General features: G+C 59.4%; 1 protein-coding gene across 3 annotated transcripts; it reads right to left on the reverse strand.

Annotated features, from left to right (window-relative positions):
• Positions 1 to 1,707: 1,707 nt before the first annotated feature.
• MAP2K7 (mitogen-activated protein kinase kinase 7) lies at positions 1,708 to 13,294 on the reverse strand. Of its 3 annotated transcripts, XM_038740477.1 has the most exons (12): positions 13,171 to 13,294; positions 10,593 to 10,640; positions 6,796 to 6,934; positions 6,488 to 6,554; positions 5,381 to 5,494; positions 5,185 to 5,304; positions 4,966 to 5,073; positions 4,628 to 4,807; positions 3,486 to 3,566; positions 2,980 to 3,122; positions 2,416 to 2,461; positions 1,708 to 2,069 (listed from the first exon to the last, which is right to left on the reverse strand). In XM_038740477.1, exons 1-12 carry the CDS (start codon positions 13,292 to 13,294, stop codon positions 1,935 to 1,937), a joined length of 1,305 nt encoding a protein of 434 aa, XP_038596405.1. In that variant the 3' UTR covers positions 1,708 to 1,934. The 3 variants fall into 3 exon arrangements, with proteins under 3 accessions (XP_038596405.1, XP_038596406.1, XP_038596407.1); XM_038740478.1 differs by lacking the exon at positions 10,593 to 10,640; XM_038740479.1 differs by lacking the exons at positions 4,628 to 4,807; positions 10,593 to 10,640.
• Between the last annotated feature and the right edge of the window lie 3,458 nt (positions 13,295 to 16,752).

The following is a 16,752-nucleotide window of genomic DNA, read 5'->3' on the forward strand; positions in this document are numbered from 1 at the left end:
AACTCTCCCGAGTGCTTAGCCCAGTGCTCTGCAGTCGACGTTCAATAAATACCACCGACCGCCCGAGGGCCTGGGACTGCCCCTTCTTTGGCCTCCGCTCTGGGGACGTTGGCAACTGTGAAGCTGCAACTGGCATGGGATTCCCAGTCCCTCAAAGGGCCACCCCCCGCCCTTCCTGCACCCTTCTCCACTTTCCCTTCCCCTCTGCATCATGGTCTGCCCAACCCTTGACCCCAGCTCTTTTCAAGTTCCCTGCTGTTCCTTATCTCTTGACCCCGGCCCAAGCCTGCTTCCTCTGGTCCACTGGTCACTTCTCTCCCTTGCTCTGATCCTGCCCTTCTCAGAGGATCCCAGCCCCTCCCAGGGCTCCGGCAGAGACCCTCCTACCCCTCAGCTCTTGCTCCTCTACTTCCTCACACTGACTTCACCTGCCCCTCAATCCCACCTGTTTCTGCCTCTCCCTCCCTTTCTACGACTTTCTCAGCCCTCCAACCTGAAAAAATCACCTGCTGGCCCACCTCCCGGTGCTAGAGTTACCGACAGGGCCTCGGATGCCAAGGCCCTCACTGAGGCCCAGCCCTAGCCTCTACCCAGCTGTTGCAGCGGGACGGGGTGGGGGGATTTGGAAGATGCGGGATCCAGGCAGCTCGGCCCAGGGGCCCACCTCAAGAAGAGAGGTGCCCGGGAGACACCAGCCCGCAGATGAGCCCTGCTCCTGTCTCCTCAGGGGGAAGATCTCAGAGGGGCAGAGGACTGGCCAGGTTCAGGGGCAAGTCTCTCCTGCAGCCGGGACACACCCAGCCACCTGCCCGGCCCCGTCAGGGTCCCCCTGGCCCCCAAGCCAAAGTAGTGGGCAGAGAGAGGTGGGAGCTGCCGGTGCCCCAGCAACAGGAGTGGGAAGAGTGCGTTCCGGCCCGTTGTCCCCCACTCCTCGTGGCCCCACCCAGGAGAAGACCCAATCATCAACAGCAACGGGGACCCCCCAGCCCTCCACCTGACTGTGAGTGTTCTCCCCATTTCCCCCTTGGTTCTGCTATCGCTTTTTAAATATCCCACCCACCCCCCACCCCCGCCTGCTGCTTAGCTGCTCCACTGCCAGCGGCTGGACGTGACTTTGGTTAAAGTTTACGAAGCCCCTGTGCATTCCACTGAAGGGGGAAAAAAAACAAAGCCAGCCCTCCCCACAATAAAATACAACAGAAACTTCAGAGCAGACCCCCTGAGATTAACGAGTTAAAAAACACCCCAGGGAAACACCGGAGGGGGGGCGGGGAGGGAGAGAGAGCGCACATGAGAGAGAGAGCGAGAGAGGGGAGACGCACAGACGGAAATGGACACAGAGAGACAAAGACGAGCAACAGAGAGCGACGGACAGACACACACACATACACACACCCAGGAAGATCCGAGCAGCGGCCAGCTCCCACCCACCTATGGATCTGCCAGAGCAAATACGCTTCTAAACCATCGGGGGAATGGGGGAAGAGGGAGAGAAGCTGAGTCACACGGGCAACTTCTCCCCCAAGTCTCTATAACTTCGTCAAGCCCAGAGGTCCCGACGGAATAAATAGCGAGTCAAACGTCGGTCGGTGGGGTCTTCTGTTCACAGTGTCGGGGGTGTGGCTCTCCCCCCTGGAGGGGGGGCAGGGACGACCCCAGCGGGTGTCAGTTTATCCTCGGCTGCATGATTTGGGGGGGCGGGGGGGTGGGGTGGGGGACTACGCCCCCCTGGCGTATCTTCAGCTCTCCACCAGCGGCCCGTCCTCTGCCACCTCCCTCCCTCCTCGGCTCCACGGGAAAATCAAAACCGCCAGTGTGGGGCAGGCGGGTGGAAGACTGCCAGGGCGGGGGGCCAGGTTGGAGGGGGAAGAGTTGATTGGTCGCTGCCACCGCCCCCACGGCCCCCGCCCCGTCTCGGGCTGGCCGTTGGCTGGCTACCTGAAGAAGGGCAAGTGGTGTTGGCTCAAGATGCCGCTAGTCCGGGGCGACTCTGTCTTCGCCATGACGTCTTTGAACCAGGACGCCACGTCCACCTCCAGCATCTCGTAGCGTTTGATGAAGTTGTGTTCCTGGGCGAGACGGGAGAGTTGCATTGGACCACGGGAGGTGGGCGAGGAACCCACGCTCTGCCTCTCCCATTCCCACCCCAGGATGTATCCGAGGGGCCCCGGCTGGGGGTGGAGGGGGTGGCGCGACAGCAGAACCCGGGGGGACCGGAGGCGGAATCCAGACCAGAGGGCCCGGCTCCCTGGTGGCACCGGCCAGGGCCCGGATTGACCCGAAGGACCCCGGAGAATTGCCTCCCACCCCCCGCCGGGAGCAGTCCCAGCTAGGGGTACTGGGTGGAGAGTTTTCCGGCTGCAGAGCCCTGAATAGACTACAGGGCTGGGGGTGGAACAGGCAGTGGATACTCACAAGCAGCTTATTGTACTTTGGTCTCTTCCTGTGATCTTTAGTAAGGCTGGTGGGGGGGAGGGGGGGAGGAAGCAGAAACAGACACACTCAGAGGAAGGCCGGTTCGGGCGGGGGCGGGACGGGGCACGTGGGCTACGGGGGGACGAGGACACAATGCAGACAAGGCACAGGAGTCCCGCTCCTCTGTCCTGGAACAGCCTGGGCCCGCCCACCGTGCTCTCACACCGCACCCGGGCGGGACCGGCCAGGGGTCCCAGCTCCGGCTGCCCCATTCGGCCAACGAGAAAGCCTGGGGTGAAACCACTCATCGCCGGGATCCTCTTCGGCTTCCCGCCGGCCCCACGGGGGCGGGGGGGAGGGAGACGTGGGACGCGTGGTGGGGAAAAGAGCCGAGGAGCGGGGGCACGGGGATGGGAGGGCAGTCGACGGCCCGGCTGGCCGACCGGCCAGAGTGACTGGAGTAGGGCTTCGGGTTCCGGTGCGCATTGGGGCGGTTGACTGGTTTGAAAGAATTGGGAGGGGAGGGGAAGGGCGGTGTGGGCTGGGGGAGGCGAGGACGCTCACCAGTCTTTGACAAAGGACTGGAAGTCCACGGAGAAGCCCATGTTGCTGGGCAGGAGCGGGGGCTCCTCCTGCAGGACCTTGGTGAGGACCTCAAAGTCCGTCTTGCAGTTCTTGTAGGGGAACTGCCCCGTCGCCAGCTCCACCTATTGCAGGGGGAGGGGGAGAGGCAGACGGGGGCATCACTACCGGCCTGAACCCAGTTACCTCCTCTGGGTGCCCTCTCCCCTCCCCCCCCCACCCCCCAGGCTCCAGGTTCCCGCTTCCTCCTTCCCATCAGTTTCATCCTAGGTCAGTTTCCACTTCCCTTTGCTGGCAGCTTTATGGCAGCTGAATCAATCAATCAATCGTATTTATTGAGCGCTTACTGTGTGCAGAGCACTGTACTAAGCGCTTGGGAAGTACAAGTTGGCAACATAGCTGAACACAGGCAGCTGGAGTTGTTCTACCCCCCTCCCCACCCCACAACATCTTGGGAGAGCCAGCCAGGTGAGGGAGGTATAGCTCACCAGTGAGATCCCCAGGCTCCACACGTCTGCTCGGATGTCATAGTCTGGCTTGGTGGGGTCGGGAGGGTCTATCCGCTCGGGCTGGGGGGAGGCAAGACACGGTGTCTACGGGGCTAGTCGGATGGAACCGGTTCTGGGGCGGGCTAGTGGCACGATGCCCAGGCGGCTGGCTCGGTGGGGCTGACGCCGGAGGGGCACAGCTCTTGGCTTCATCGCCGTGGTCAGTCCCACCCCCCGGCCCCTTGGAGCTGGAGGGAGACCCCCAGGTGGAGCCAACGTGGTGGCAGTCCCTTTTGTCCCCTGCCGGCAGTGGGAGGAGGAAGAGTAGTAGAAGGAGGGCGCTGGCCCCACTGCTGCTTTTCTGGACCTGAGCGAGCACAGGCGCTGGGTGCGAGTGGTTCCTTTCGGCCCACAACCCCAAAAGCCCAGTGAGGAACGCTGGGCAACCGCCTGCCTGCCCTGCTCAGGGGTGGAGTGCACCGGAGGGTCGGAGGTCTGGAGCGTCCGAGGTCCACCGGCCTCCCGGGGCTGCAGAGACGCTGCCGAGCGTGGGCCGGGATTCTCAGCTGCCACAGAAACAACCCGGCTCCACTGCCCCAGCTGAGGACCCCAGGCTGTGAGCGGCAGCATCTGTGCGGTCCGGGGTGGGGGGTGCCGGCTGGGCCCCGCGAGCTCCAGAGCTCTGACCTCCGGCAGACCCCACCCCCGAGCGGGGTGGGCAGGCGGTCGACTGGCACTCCTCACCGGGCTTTCAGGGTTGGGGCCGTTGGGGTGAGCAGAACAGCTCGCGTCCGGCCCTGGGGCCCGTGAAGATCAGGTGGTGGAGAAAGGAGAGGAGCAGCAACGGCTTCAGTAAGCCGCCCCCGATTCCTCTTATTTCCTCCCCAGCTCTCGGGAGCTCTCAAAGCCCCACTCCTCATCTGTCCCTATGCCTCCCAACGAAGAGCGGGTCTCCCTGGGAGCCCAGATATCAGCACAGGACCTGGGGCCCCGGGGGCTCGTGCAGGCCGAACCCCCGGAGCGAACGAGCGCCTCCCTCCGGCGGGGGAGCCGAAGCCGACCGGGGCGGGCTCTGCCCCCCCCGCCCCCTGCCCCGCAGCCCGGTCCTAGGGCGGCGGGCCTGGGGGCTACAGAGTCCTCACCGCCATGTAGGCGGCGCAGCCAGCGCTGCGAGTCTTGGCTTTGGAGTCCACCAGGCGACCGCTGATCCCGAAGTCGCAGAGCTTGATCTGGCCCCGCTCGTCCAACAGGATGTTGGAGGGCTTGACGTCGCGGTGGATCACGCCGTGCTTCTCCTTCAGGTAGTAGAGCGCCTTGACGATCTGCAACCGCACGCCGGGACCCCTTACCCCTGGGGGTCAGGGACAGGAATCCCCTGGGCCCCCTCCTGTGCCCTCGGGGACAGAAACGGGGGTGAAGATCCTCCTGGGCTCTGGCCCTGGACCCCTTCCACCTCCAGCGCTCCCCACTCCCGACTCACTGCCACGGTCATCTTGCCCAGGATCCGCTCTGGGATGGGCCCCTGGATTCGCTTCTTGAGCTTCTCTGCGCAGGTGCCCATCAGCTCCATGGCGATGAAGACATCTGTCTGCAAGAGGGGGAAGCCGGGGGTCAACGGGGCGGCGGCGGGGGATGGGATTCTTCCCTGCCCAACCTCCGGTTCCCTCTGCCACCCTCCCCCTCCCCCTCTCTCACTCACATTGGTGATGAAAGTCCCGAAGCACTGCACGATGTAGGGGCAGTCGTGGCTCTTGAGCACTACGTCCAGGTCCATGAGGATCCGCTTGTTCTCCTCCTTGTTGCCCGAGCGGCGCATTTGCTGGGGAGAGGGAAGGAGGGGTCAGGACGGGGAGGGAGGAAGCACGCTGCGGGGGTTGGGGGGAGCGGCCCCTTACCTTGACGGCGATGATGTGGCCCGTCTTCTTGAAACGCATCTTCCACACCTGGCCGCAGGTACCGCTGCCAATCTCCCCCAGGTTCTCCAGGTCATTGATTTCCGCCTGGTATCTCTGCAGGGCGACACAGGAGGGGACGCTGAGAACGCTCTTTCCCCTTCCCAACGCCAGATCCATCGCCCCACACCCTAGTACCCAAGTCTCTCTCCGGCCTCGACGGTCGCATGCTTCACGCTCCCCTGGCCCGTTCTTGGGCCGTTTGCTTCTCTCAGTCCATCAGAGGTATTTATTGAGCGCTTATGGTGTGCAGAGCACTGGACTGAGCGCTTGGGAGAGTACAACGGAATCGGTCCGCAACGGGCTCGCTTGTGCTGAGCTTATCCTGGGTGAAGATTTTCCCTGCCTCCCGTCTCCCCGATCAGACCACGTTCCACCGATGGGAAGGGCTGAAGAAGCGGCAGCCACGCGTGTGCTTCGGCCTCCCCCGAATCCCTTCGCTGCTGTCCCGTGCCGCCCACCCCCCTCTCATCCTGGGACACATCGGGGAGGCCCTGGCCTTTACTGGGACCTGGACTGAGCCCAGCATTTATTTTATTTTGGCATTTGTCCCTGCCCTTGTCTTCAGTGTTCACTTTGTGTTCTCAGGGTTTGATTTCCACCCCCTTCCCCTTAGTTGTCTGTCACCAGCCCCCCTCCCCCTTTATTCCCTCCATACCGGAAGCTCGTTGTGGGCAGGGAATGTGTCTACCAACTCCATTATGTTGTACTCTTCCAGGTGCTCAATAAATACAACGGACTGACTGATCACTCAAGGAACCGTGAGCCCCGCTGAGGGCCGGGCACGCTAACGGTCGTCTCTCCCAGTGTTCAGTTCGGTGCTTTGCACGCAGTGAGCGCTTAAAAAATGCTATTACTACCGCTACTACTGTTAGACTGTAAGCTCCTTGAAGGCCAGGACCAGCTCTGGTTCTTCCTCTAATGCTGCTCCGTCCCCACCCGGTGCCGGTTGAGGAGCTTGATACAGATTGGAGACCACCCCCGCCCACCCCCACCTGCACCCCAACTTTCTGGTACCGAGGAGCCCAGGGAGGGGTAGGGAGGCCTTACCTGGCCGCCGATTGTTAGGTAGCCCGTCTGCTTCATGATCTCTTGCAACTTCTGGTCTATCTCTATGCTGAAGGGAGAAAGAGAGGGCACGGCGGGTGTGACCCACTGGGATGAATCCCCTCACCCCGACTTTGCTGCCCACAGTCCCTGCTACCGCTTCCCCCCTAGTCCCCCAAGCCTCTCGCAATTCTCACTCCCAGCCCCTCTTTTGCCCCCTTGTCTCTCTTCTCCAGCTTAGCGGGCCCCAGAAGTTGCCCAGCCTGCTCTGGCCCCCCAACCCTTCCCCGAGGGGAGGGGAAGCCTCTCACCTCTCCATGCTCCGGGGCATGAACGGAGGGAGTCCCAGCATGTGACGGGGCCGAACTGGAGGGGGGTGGTGTTGGGGGGAGTTCTCGGATGGGGGTGGAGAGCGGCTGCCCCCATCATTGGCCAGAGGGAGCTGCAGGGCTGTGGGGAAGAGAGGAGGGGGGCCACACCAAAGGAAGGACGAGGAGGGTGAGGGGGCGGGGAGGGGGGCTGGTCAGGTCTTCTCCATAGCCCTCACCCCCCAAACCCCACCGGGGCCCCAGACTAATGCTGCTCCCCTCTGGGTGGGGGTGGGGGGATTCAGTGAGCAGTGACCCGCCCTGAAACATCCAAGGGCCCTGACCTTCCTGCTTGGGCTCTCTGAATCCTTTCTCGGGCGGAGGGGGAGGGAGGGCTCAGAGAACATCCACCCCTACCAATCCCACTTCGGTGATGGGCAGGGCAGCTAGATCCTGTCCCGGGGAACTTCCTCCCTCCTGATTCTTATTAGGGGACTCCGACCACCGCCCCCCAGGGGGCCGAGGGGCCACTGAGTGGTTGGGGGGACCCCCCTACTCCGACTGCTCGGGTCAGTGCGTTGGACAGCCCTTCGCTTCTCCCAAATCCAGGCAGAAGGGCTCTCTCCTCCTGACCCTGCTGAGTTCAAAGGAGGGAACAAGCCCTGGCTCCTGCGTCCTCCAGGCTCTAGAAAGGCTAGGTCTGCTCCCACCCACCCCGGCCCCCGCCACCACTTGTGGGGGGGAAACAGAGTCTCTGCCAGTTGAGGGACCCAGGCATCCCCTGGGAGGTCTCGTTCCCTCCTAGAGCTGAGGACCCTGAGAGTGGAACGCATCCTCTAGGCAACACAGTCTATCCCCCACCATCCCTCTGCACCACCCCCTAATCCGGCAACAGCACTGAAGCTAGGCATGCGGGTGAACCCAGGCCTGAAGAAAACCAAGCCGGGACCTAGTCAGAAGGGACAAACAACGGCGCTTTGACCCTGGGTCCCGCTCTTTGGGCTGTTGGGGTCTGGGGTGGGCTACTGGGAGAGTGGGGTGGGTGGGAAGGGGCGGGGCTCCAGAATCATCAGCCCTGCTGCTCAGAGGCACTTCCCCGCCGAGCTCCGGGGTTGGGCCCCTGAAAACGGGGCATCGGGGCAGGATGAGAAGGGGCTGGAGGGAATGAAGCAGCCCAGTGGCCCCACAGCACCCCAGAGAAACAGCCTGGATCCAGAAGGCCACCTGGACAGGGAGGGAAGCACCCAGAAGGGTTGGACTCCAGGATGGAAAGCTGGGGGTTGGGGGGCGGGAAGAGGCCTGGATGTGCAGGCTCCCACCAGCGGGTCCCCTTGGGGGACACAATGGGGATTGGAGGGGGAAAGTCCCCCCACCATAAAGCCCCCCCCCGACCACCCCCCCGCCCCCCAAATCGTGAAAAATTCTCAAATGAAATCACGTCAAGCAGCCTGCATGCGGAGAGCTGGCCGCTTCATGCATCTTACAGCCCCCAGGGGGCAGTCCATGCTGCAGGCAGGCAGGCAGGCACTGCGGTGGAAGAGGAGAGGATGGGGAGAGGGGGGACACTCAGAAGGTTAAAAGGGGGAAACCAAGGCAGGGTGGGGGCGGGGGGGGAAGAGAGAGGGAGAAATGGGAGCTTAAAACAGGGGCGTGGGAACCACAGAGAGAAGGCAGAACGGGGGAGGTGGCCCAAGGGTGAAGAATGGGGCAGCCGAGAACCCAGGAGTCCTGCGCTGAGCTGCCTCCGGGGTCCAAGAAGGCGAGAAGAGTGGGCTGGGGGGATGTTTCCTGGGCTGGATGATGCCAGCTCAAACCCAGAGTCTGGAGAGGGTTTCTGGATGGAGAGAGGCTGCTTGGGGGTGGGCTGGAGACGGAAGAGGCAGAGCACGGGCGGCTGCCTCGCTGGCCGGCTGAGAGGGCTCTTCCTGTCCACTCCAATTCTCGGCAAAGCTACCTGTTCGGCTCTTCGAGGCCACAGGGCGCACCCGGGGCGGATGAATGTCGAGTCCACCCGGGAAGAGGCCCGTACCCCCATGGACAGCAGACGCTGCTGCTCTCCGGGGGTCCGGCTGTTGCTGGGGAGGATGGGGAGCAGGCCGAGTCCTGCTCGGAAGGTGCCTCGGGCAGCCCACGGTCCTGGATCATTCGGCCGGTTGGGGGAGGCGGCGCGGTGCTGGGACTTCCGGGAACGGTATTCACTGGTGACGCTCTCCCCAGGACCAGGGCCTTGCCGACCGCAGGTTCCATTCCAGACTAAAGAAGTGGCTGGGTCCCCGCTGGCCAGGACGAGCGACTGGGGCAGCTCCCAGGCTCGTAACTCCTGCTCCCTTGTACTCTTCCCACACCGGGGGTGGGGAGGGCCCTCACTCTCCTCCTCCTCTACCCTCCCCCACCCCCCTTCCTTCACGTCTCTCCAACAGTCTCTGCCTGTGGAAAGCGTCTGCGTCTTCCCCGAAGTCCCTCCGCGTCTCTTCCCCGAAGTCAGAGACTGGGATGACGTTCCCCTCCTCTCTGGTGTCATCTGAGGTGAAGGGCAATCCAAACCCCCAGAGGAAAACAATCCAGACTCGGGTGGGAGACGGTTATGAAGAATGTCTGTGGCCCGAGAGAGACTCGAGATCCAAGACCAAGCTGGGGTGGCAGCTGGCATAAGAGCAGTTCCTTTGGCCGAGTGACAGCCAGGGCTGTCAGTCACCCTGCCACCTGCCCAATCCCTGCCCCCCCGCAACAACCGGTGCTCCCGCCAGCCAGGCCGCTGGGCACCCGGGACGGCAGGAGCCTTCCCTCCCTTGATTGGCATTGCCAAAGCTTCCCTGTCCCCCGGCTTGTGACAAAGAGCTCTTCTGTGGTTGCTTCTGGCCCGCAGGCAGGCGGGCTCCCTTCACACTCCACCCGGCTTCCCGAAAGCCCGGGGGTCTTGGCACCTGGGGGACACCTCCTCCTCTGCTCCGTCACCCCCCGCCCCCTCTTCCTGGTGCAAAATGTCGGTTGTCGTTGCCGGGCGCCACCACCCACCTCTCCCTAAAACCGCCCAGCCTGGAAACAGGTGGCCGGAGAAACTTGGCCCTGGGACCGGAGGCCCGGAGAACTGGCCGGTCGAATGGAAGAAAGAGAGGTCTGCTCTGCCTGGCTGCAAGAATGGTCCCTGGGTGGTTTGGTTCGGGGTCCCCTGCAACTCCCCTGAAGCAGATGGGGCTCCAGGGTAGGAAGTTGGGGCCCCCAAGGGCCTGAGGAGGCCCCCGGTGTCCCGGGGCCACCGGGGAAGAGGCAAACATTGAGGGATGGAATAAGGATGCCCCCGATGAGGTCCTTCTCTTGGGTTCGACCCCCAGCAAGGGGATGAGGCCCTGAGATCAGAAGTGGTGAGGACAGGCTGACAGAGCAAGAGAGAAACATGACCACACACATACACGAGCCACAGACAGCAGAAGTGACACACAGGAGGCAACTCACACATACAAACACACACGAGACCTCTCCATACCAACACTATTATGGACAGAGAGCGGCGAGAGCATCACACGTCACTGGACAGAGAGAAATACACAGGCACCACAGGACAAGAGGGAGAGAAGATGAGAGACAGAGACAGAGTGTCCAACAGTCGAACCTTGAAAGACTCACTGTGAGAAACACACAATTGCACACACACACACACACACACGCACACACAACCAGGTTGAGAGTGCAAGACAGTTGGATGGAGACAGCTGGACGCACGGCAAGTCTATGCGGGTTGAAGGTAGCAGGTTAAGTCAATGATGCAGAAATCCAAGCGGTGATGATAAAAAGGTCGGTACCTGCTCGTTGGGACGGGGCAGGAGCAGGGCTTAGAGTGATCACAATAACTAGATGGGGAAAAGGAAGAAAAAAAAAAAGGAAAAAAAAACAACAACAACAACACAATAAATCACAACAGAAACCACTGATTTGTCCAAAAAGAAAAGAAATCAAATCATATCTGGAAGGAAGGGGGCGGGGGGGAGGGGGAGGCGTCAAACCGACTCGAGGGGGAGCGGGTGAGGGGTGATCAGAGACCGACAGATGAGGGAGAATGGGATGAATCCAATAGTGAATGCAGACGCCCTGTCCCAAAGGTCCCTTCTCTCTGCTGTCGCGCCCACCCCACTCACAAGGCTCAAGTCCAAGGAGCTCCATCTGAGAGCTTCCAAGCGACAATGCACGGGCCGGACGCTGCCAAGGACCCTGAGAAGGCTGGCACAGAGATGCCCAGTCCAGCTGCCTCACTTGGACCCGTTTCACTTTGACCCCCCACCCTGCAGGGACACTGGCCAGCCGGCCCCCTCCCCTGCCGAACCCCAACACGCTCCTCCGACACCTCTGCCACTCAGGAGCGAGGGAGCCGGTTGCAGCATCTTGCCAGAGGGAAGAAGAGGCCTTTTTGGGAACTGAGGCCCCCCGCCCAACCTTTTTCATAGTATTTGTTAGTCCTACGGGCCAGGCACTCTACTTGGCGCTGGGACGGAGACAGGCTAATCAGGTTGGACACGGTCCATGCCCCACGAGGGGCTCACGGTCTTAATCCCCATTTTACAGATGAGGGGGCAGGCACAGAGAAGTTCAAGGTCCCACAGCAAAAACAGCAATGACCTGTCCAGGCCCGGGCTCTATCCATTTGGCCACGCTGCTAACCCTTGCTAGGAAATGAACCTGGGCCAAGTTGCCTCTGCTCTACATGCGCAGAGAGTCTCTCTCTGCCAGCGTGGGACGGAGTGGTCTGGAGGAGGAGGAAATGCGAGGACACGGCAGGGCCCGGGGAAGAGGGGCCAGGAGAACACCGTGGAACGCAAGGAGGCTACCCTTCACTCTTCTTGGGACTTCTTTCCAAATGCCCCCAAACCCTCGATTACCCCCGCCCCTGCTTTTAAGCCCGGCCCCCCACTCTCACCGTCAACCCCCGTGGCTCTCTGCCCTAAAACAGCGATAGCTGTTAAGCGCTGATTCTGTGCCAAGCACTGTTCGAAGCGCTGGGATCGAGAGCAGCGAATCGGGTCACGGTTCCTGTCCCACACGAGGCTCACAGACTAGGGGAGCGGGCGAACCTGGCCCAACCACCCAAACCCATGGGCTGTCTCCTGCTGTTGGGTAGGGACTTTCTCTATGTGTTGCTGACCTGTACTTCCCAAGCGCTTAGTACAGTGCTCTGCACACAGTAAGCGCTCAATAAATACGATTGATATATGTACATATGTTTGTACATATTTATTACTCTATTTATTTTACTTGTACATATCTATTCTATTTTATTTTGTTAGTATGTTTGGTTTTGTTCTCTGTCTCCCCCTTTTAGACGGTGAGCCCACTGTTGGGTAGGGACTGTCTCTAGATGTTGCCAACTTGTACTTCCCAAGCGCTTAGTCCAGTGCTCTGCACACAGTAAGTGCTCAATAAATATGATTGATTGATTGATTGATTGTTAATATGTTTGGTTTTGTTCTCTGTCTCCCCCTTTTAGACTGTGAGCCCACTGTTGGGTAGGGACTGTCTCTAGACGTTGCCAACTTGTACTTCCCAAGCGCTTAGTCCAGTGCTCTGCACAAAGTGAGCGCTCAATAAATACGATTGATTAATTGATTTTATTTTGTTAGTATGTTTGGTTTTGTTCTCTGTCTCCCCCTTTTAGACTGTGAGCCCACTGTTGGGTAGGGACTGTCTCTAGATGTTGCCAACTTCCCAAGCGCTTAGTCCAGTGCTCTGCACACAGTAGGCGCTCAATAAATACGACTGATTGATTGATTGATCCAGCCTGTAAGAGGGCCAACCAGGGGGAGAAGAGGCCGCGGCCCTCACGCCTGCTCCTTCCAGGGTTCCCTCGGGGACCATTTTGGGGAACGAGGGATCCTGGAGTGCCTTCTCGTCCCCCTCCTCCCCCTTTTAGACTGTGAGCCCAATGTCGGGTAGGGACTGTCTCTCTATGTTGCCAATTTGTACTTCCCAAGCGCTTAGTACAGTGCTCTGCACATAGTAAGCGCTCAATAAATAGGATTGATTCTCAAGTGGGGGGGGGGGGGTGTTAAGTTCCTGAGACTGTGAGCCCACTGTTGGGCAGGGCCTGTCTCTAGACGTTGCCAACTTGGACTTCCCAAGCGCTTAGTCCAGTGCTCTGCACACAGTAAGCGCTCGATAAACACGATTGATTGATTGATTGGTTTAGGGGGCTCCTTTTTCAGGCAAGGCCAGGGGCTTGGAGTCTTAGGGTCAGGATGTCCCCCTTCGGTCAGGGAGGGGGGCCGGGTGTCCTTGGAAGGCAGCTTTGGGGCCAAGGCCCGTCAGTGTGGCGGCGGGCCCCCACCACGGGGCAGGGGGCGGAGCCTGTCCCCTTGGGCGCTCTGCCCCCCTCCCCGCCATCCCCCTTACTAGGTCTGGGTCGCTGCGGGCTGATCTCCAGGTTGAGGTCGATACTCCGCCGGGCCTCCCGGTTCTCCTGCTTCAGCTTCGCTTCGAGGCGGGACAGCTTCTGCTCCAGGGAGGACGCCGCCATCTTCCCCGCTGTCGCCGCCGCCGCCGCCGCCGCGCACCTCCCTCCCGTCCGACCGTCGGACAAACACCGCACTGCGCCTGCGCCGCGCTGACCCTGCCGGGCCGCCGTCTCCCTCTCCACCCCCTCGCCCTGCGCACGGCGCATGTCCGCATCTGTCACCCGCCCGCCCCCCCCCCACCGTGAATCCCTGGCGCATGCGCCTCTCCGCCCCCGCCCTTTCCTTTGCTTCTCGGCGGAGGCCGCCTCTGCGCAAGCGTAGCAAGCGGGCCCCGACGCTTCGCTTTCGCAACCGGCAACGGCCCCGCAGACTGACGCATGCGCGGCCTTCCGGGAAAGCACTGCGCATGCGCCGAAGCTTTTCCGCTGACCTGCAGCTACCCGTACAATCAATCCATCCATCGATCAATCAATCAATCAATCGTATTTATTGAGCGCTTACTGTGTGCAGAGCACTGGACTAAGCGCTTGGGAAGTACAAGTTGGCAACATCTAGAGGCAGTTCCTACCCAACAGTGGGCTCACAGTCTAAAACGGGGAGACAGAACAAAACCAAACATACTAACAAAATAAAATAAATAGAATGGATCAATCGATCAATCAATCGTATTTATTGAGCAGTTACTGTGTGCAGAGCCCTGGACTAAGCGCTTGGGAAGTACAAGTTGGCAACATCTAGAGACAGTCCCTACCCAACAGTGGGCTCACAGTCTAAAAGGGGGAGACAGAGAACAAAACCAAATCAATCAATCAATCAATCGTATTTATTGAGCGCTTCCTGTGTGCAGAGCACTGGACTAAGCGCTTGGGAAGTACAAGTTGGCAACATCTAGAGACAGTCCCTACCCAACAGTGGGCTCACAGTCTAAAAGGGGGAGACAGAGAACAAAACCAAACATACTAACAATCAATCAATCAATCAATCGTATTTATTAAGCGCTTACTGTGTGCAGAGCACTGGACTAAGCGCTTGGGAAGTACAAGTTGGCAACATCTAGAGACAGTCCCTACCCAACAGTGGGCTCACAGTCTAAAAGGGGGAGACAGAGAACAAAACCAAACATACTAACAAAATAAAATCAATCAATCAATCGTATTTATTGAGCGCTTACTGTGTGCAGAGCACTGGACTAAACGCTTGGGAAGTACAAATTGGCAACATATAGAGACAGTCCCTGCCCAACAGTGGGCTCACAGTCTAAAAGGGGGAGACAGAGAACAAAACCAAACATACTAACAAAATAAAATAAATAGAATAGATATGTACATGTAAAATAAATAGAGTAATAAATATGTACAAACATATACATATATACAGGTGCTGTGGGGGAGGGAAGGAGGTAAGATGCGGGGGATGGAGAGGGGGACGAGGGGGAGAGGAGGGAAGGGGCTCAGTCTGGGAAGGCCTCCTGGAGGACGTGAGCTCTCAGTAGGGCCTTGAAGGGAGGAAGAGAGCTAGCTTGGCGGATGGGCAGAGGGAGGGCATTCCAGGCCCGGGGGAGGACGTGGGCCGGGGGTCGACGGTGGGACAGGTGAGAACGAGGCACAGTGAGGAGGTTAGCGGCAGAGAAGCGGAGGGTGCGGGCTGGGCTGGAGAAGGAGAGAAGGGAGGTGAGGTAGGAGGGGGCGAGGGGATGGACAGCCTTGAAGCCCAGGGTGAGGAGTTTCTGCCTGATGCGCAGATTGATTGGTAGCCACTGGAGATTTTTGAGAAGGGGAGTGATATGCCCAGAGCGTTTCTGGACAAAGATAATCCGGGCAGCAACATGAAGTATGGATTGAAGTGGGGAGAGACATGAGGATGGGAGATCAGAGAGAAGGCTGATGCAGTAGTCCAGACGGGATAGGATGAGAGCTTGAATGAGCAGGGTAGCAGTATGGATGGAGAGGAAAGGGCGGATCTTGGCAATGTTGCGGAGCTGAGATCGGCAGGTTTTGGTGACGGCTTGGATGTGAGGGGTGAATGAGAGAGCGGAGTCGAGGATGACACCAAGGTTGCGGGCTTGTGAGACGGGAAGGATGGTAGTGCCGTCAACAGAGATGGGAAAGTCAGGGAGAGGACAAGGTTTGGGAGGGAAGACAAGGAGTTCAGTCTTCGACATGTTGAGCTTTAGGTGGTGGGCAGACATCCAGATGGAGATGTCCTGAAGGCAGGAGGAGATGGGAGCCTGGAGAGAGGGGGAGGGAGCAGGGGCAGAGATGTAGATCTGGGTGTCATCAGCGTAGAGATGATAGTTGAAGCCGTGGGAGCGAATGAGGTCACCAAGGGAGTGAGTGTAGATCGAGAACAGAAGGGGACCAAGCACTGAACCTTGGGGAACCCCCACAGTAAGAGGATGGGAGGGGGAGGAGGAGCCTGCAAAAGAGACTGAGAATGAACGACCGGAGAGATAAGAGGAGAACCAGGAGAGGACGGAGTCTGTGAAGCCAAGGTCAGATAGCGTATTGAGGAGAAGGGGGTGGTCCACAGTGTCGAAGGCAGCTGAGAGGTCTAGGAGGATTAGTATAGAGTATGAGCCGTTGGATTTGGCAAGCAGGAGGTCATTGGTGACCTTTGAGAGGGCAGTTTCCGTGGAATGTAGGGGACGGAAGCCAGACTGGAGGGGGTCGAGGAGAGAGTTGTTGTTGAGGAATTCTAGGCAGCGCGTGTAGACAACTCATTCAAGGAGTTTGGAAAGGAATGGTAGGAGGGATATGGGACGATAACTAGAAGGTGAGGTGGGGTCAAGAGAGGGTTTTTTTTAGGATGGGAGAGACATGGGCATGTTTGAAGGCAGAGGGGAAGGAACCAGTGGAGAGTGAGCGGTTGAAGATGGAAGTTAAGGAGGGGAGAAGGGATGGAGCAAGAATCAATCGTATTTATTGAGCGCTTACTGTGTGCAGAGCACTGGACTAAGCGCTTGGGAAGTACAAGTTGGCAACATCTAGAGGCAGTCGCTACCCAACAGTGGGCTCACAGTCTAAAAGGGGGAGACAGAGAACAAAACCAAACATACTAACAAAATAAAATAAATAGAACAAGGGGAAACGGGGTCCGGGGATCGGACCGGTTGCCGCGGGCTTCTTCGGAGATCTCAGTGCCCGTGTACATTTTTATGCTTCTCCAGTTCTTTCACCGTCTCAAAGACTTGTGTTTCACCTCCAGCCCCAGCCCAACCGACACACATCACCCAACCCCAGTAGGACCTGGCAGCTCCAGTTGTCATTTCCAATTCTAGCGGGCAGTTCTGACTGATCCAGGTCATTTGTAGCGCATCGATCCACCATTCCGACCTGTTCCCTGGGTCTGCTATCCCATTCCTACCCACTCCTAGAAGTCTTCTAGACTGTGAGCCCGCTGTTGGGTAGGGACCGTCTCTAGATGTTGCCAACTTGTACTTCCCAAGTACAGTGCTCTGCACACAGTAAGCGCTCAATAAATACGATTGATTGATTGATTGAGACCCATCCTCAACCCATCC

Source organism: Tachyglossus aculeatus, chromosome X1 (genome assembly GCF_015852505.1).
Source record: "Tachyglossus aculeatus isolate mTacAcu1 chromosome X1, mTacAcu1.pri, whole genome shotgun sequence".
NCBI lineage: Eukaryota > Metazoa > Chordata > Mammalia > Monotremata > Tachyglossidae > Tachyglossus > Tachyglossus aculeatus.